This window comes from Penaeus monodon, chromosome 22, assembly GCF_015228065.2.
Source record: "Penaeus monodon isolate SGIC_2016 chromosome 22, NSTDA_Pmon_1, whole genome shotgun sequence".
Classification (NCBI taxonomy): domain Eukaryota; kingdom Metazoa; phylum Arthropoda; class Malacostraca; order Decapoda; family Penaeidae; genus Penaeus; species Penaeus monodon.
Genome location: NC_051407.1, coordinates 25933856 through 25936245, shown reverse-complemented (window position 1 = coordinate 25936245; position 2390 = coordinate 25933856). Strand labels below are relative to the sequence as shown.

Here is a 2390-nt window from a genome sequence, read left to right as displayed (position 1 = left end):
GGTTACATAGTAATTCAACAGAGACATATTTGTGCTATCTATAAATGGTGCATAAAAATATCATATAGGCCTATTTTTAGATATTTTTGTACTTTGTTTTTTCACCCCAGTTATTTATATTGTTGTTAGATATTATTTTGCAAAGAGAGCTTCAGCGTAGTTCTTAGAAATATGTGAAACTTTAACACGTAATAAACAACAGGAATACATAAAGGCTATATAAATATCATAATTTTATCTTGATGAAATTACGGTAACATTAAGAGTTCCTATCCGGTGCTGATGTGTGCTTTGCAGAAATAATGCCAATGGTAATACTATGCATTGCGAATCACGCACCGAACAGCTGCCTATCACTCAGTATCACAGGGAACAGTCCATCTACCTAATTCGATAAATAAAGTCCAGTTAAGACTAGGAGCGAGCTTAGATGGGGAGGCCGTAGCTCTGCGAGATCACGTCGATGGCTTCGCGGCCGCTGTTCCCGAAGCTTTCCGAGGACCCTTGGGCGGCGTCCCCGCTCCCTGAGCCGAAGGCCACTGCGCCGCCTTGAGCTCCGACGCCGTCAGCGCCACTGGCCCCGAAGGCGACGGCGGAGTCCTGGCCGCCGATACCTCCCGAAGACACCTGAGAGTCAAAGTGGATTTCGCTTGAGGAGTCCTGAGCGCCAGACTGGAAGCCGGCTCCGTGAGTGCCAGCAGAGGATCCCTGGATGCCGGCTGCACCGCCGTGAGTGCCAGTGGAGGACCCCTGAACACCGAGAGCTGCCCCGTGGGTGCTGCCGGAGGATCCCTGAACGCCTACAGCAGCTCCATGAGAGCCAGCGGAGGAACCCTGGACGCCGACTGCGCCTCCTTGGATATCACCCTGGAAACCTGTTGAAGATGCGACGCCCTGAGCACCAGCGGCGCCAAGACCGTCGGATCCAAAGGCAGCAGAAGCGGCTTGGCCATCAGCAGAGGCGCCAGCAAGAGCACCAGCAGAGGTGCCAGCAGAGGCGCCAGCAAGAGCGCCAGTAGAGCCGCCAGCAGACGATCCAAGAGTTCCAGCAGAGTGAGAGCCGAATCCTCCGGCGCCGCCAGTCAGAGATCTGAAATGTGTCAATGTCTTTTCCATATCCGTCTCTCTCTTCGTTAAAATACAACTTGAAAAGGTTTAGTCTTAATATAAATCATGAACTTGGGTTTTATGCACAACACAGACTTAGAAACAAGGCTCACATTATGCTGTTTCCATGAACAGAACCACTGACATCTAACATTTCGCTCCTTGAGAAAGCGATCTTACCCGGAGAAGGAATTCGACGAAGAGCTATCTGACGAAGACGAGGCCGAGTTGGAGGAGGACGTGTCGAAGTTTACCCCGGAGTCCGAGGACGAGAAGCTGGTGGAGGACGACTCCTGGTTGGAGGACGAGGCGGAGTTGGACGAGGACGAGCTGGACTGGAAGGTGAAGGTCTGTCCCGGCGCGACGTGGGGTAGCTTGTTCTGGAGGTCCTGGTAGGTGGGGGCGGCAGAGCACATCCCGGCCAGGGCGAGCATCACGATTCCCACGCGCACTGAGGGAAAGAAATAGAGATTGTCGACTATTCTCAAACACTTACAAATTTCCCTCTCCCAGCGCAGGAATAGATAACGGGGGCATGGTTAGCATTTAACAGTATAAAAATCGGTTTAAAGTCTGACTCTGTGGAGGAGAGTAACCACATAAAAGTATATCTAATGATTGTGAATTATCTGGGACTTATTCATGTTCTTGTCGTTTTAATAAAATCATGTTTTGCTTGACCATACTAAATATGTGGTAGAAGATGGTAGTATTCTTAGATCACTTCCGAGTTTCTGTAACAATCTGTAAATCCACAATATCCTGAACAGCAGAATCAGATCCAAGTCCAACGCCAAGTGAAATTTTCTGTTCCAAAGCTCTTTCTGTTTATCTACAGCACTTACTTTTGAATGTTCTTGTTTGCTCCTGAAAGCTGACTATGTAGAGCAGCAGCGAGTGGCAGACTGATCCTCCTCACTCACGCTGACCTTTATATACGTCAGTTTGCCGAAGACGCGGCTCACACTCGGGCTTTCCAGGGATTCTTCTCTGAACATTGCATACTCTGGTTTTCAGAAGTTAATAGGCAAGTTTTTACATTGCGCATACTTTTGCTGGGCCTCCCGCGCGAACCAAGCCTGGATGGAGTTATATTCCTATTATTTCATGTCACTGGCTTTGCTCTGTCACTGCATTAATTTTGTATTTGTTCCATCAACGAAAATAAAAATCGTAAAAAAAATGACAGAATGGAAAATGAGAGTTTGTGTATGCATCATATGAACAAATTTAACAAAAACACATTGTTCATATGTTCCAGGAATAAATAAACGTCACTTAAA

At 47.6% G+C, this 2390-nt stretch overlaps 2 protein-coding genes across 2 annotated transcripts in view; both read right to left on the bottom strand.

Moving 5' to 3' along the window:
• Window positions 1-220: 220 nt before the first annotated feature.
• LOC119587048 (keratin, type I cytoskeletal 9-like) lies at window positions 221-2101 on the bottom strand. The gene is made up of 3 exons (XM_037935796.1): window positions 1953-2101; window positions 1288-1558; window positions 221-1090 (listed from the first exon to the last, which is right to left on the bottom strand). Coding segments are annotated over exons 1-3 (936 nt in total). The 5' UTR covers window positions 1954-2101; the 3' UTR covers window positions 221-426.
• Window positions 2069-2390, bottom strand: part of LOC119587380 (uncharacterized protein DDB_G0271670-like) — a 7504-nt gene continuing 7182 nt past the window's right edge. Inside the window, exon 4 of the mRNA XM_037936124.1 lies at window positions 2069-2186. Within this exon, the coding sequence (XP_037792052.1) occupies window positions 2069-2186 (118 nt within the window). The remainder of the gene's footprint in view (window positions 2187-2390) is intronic.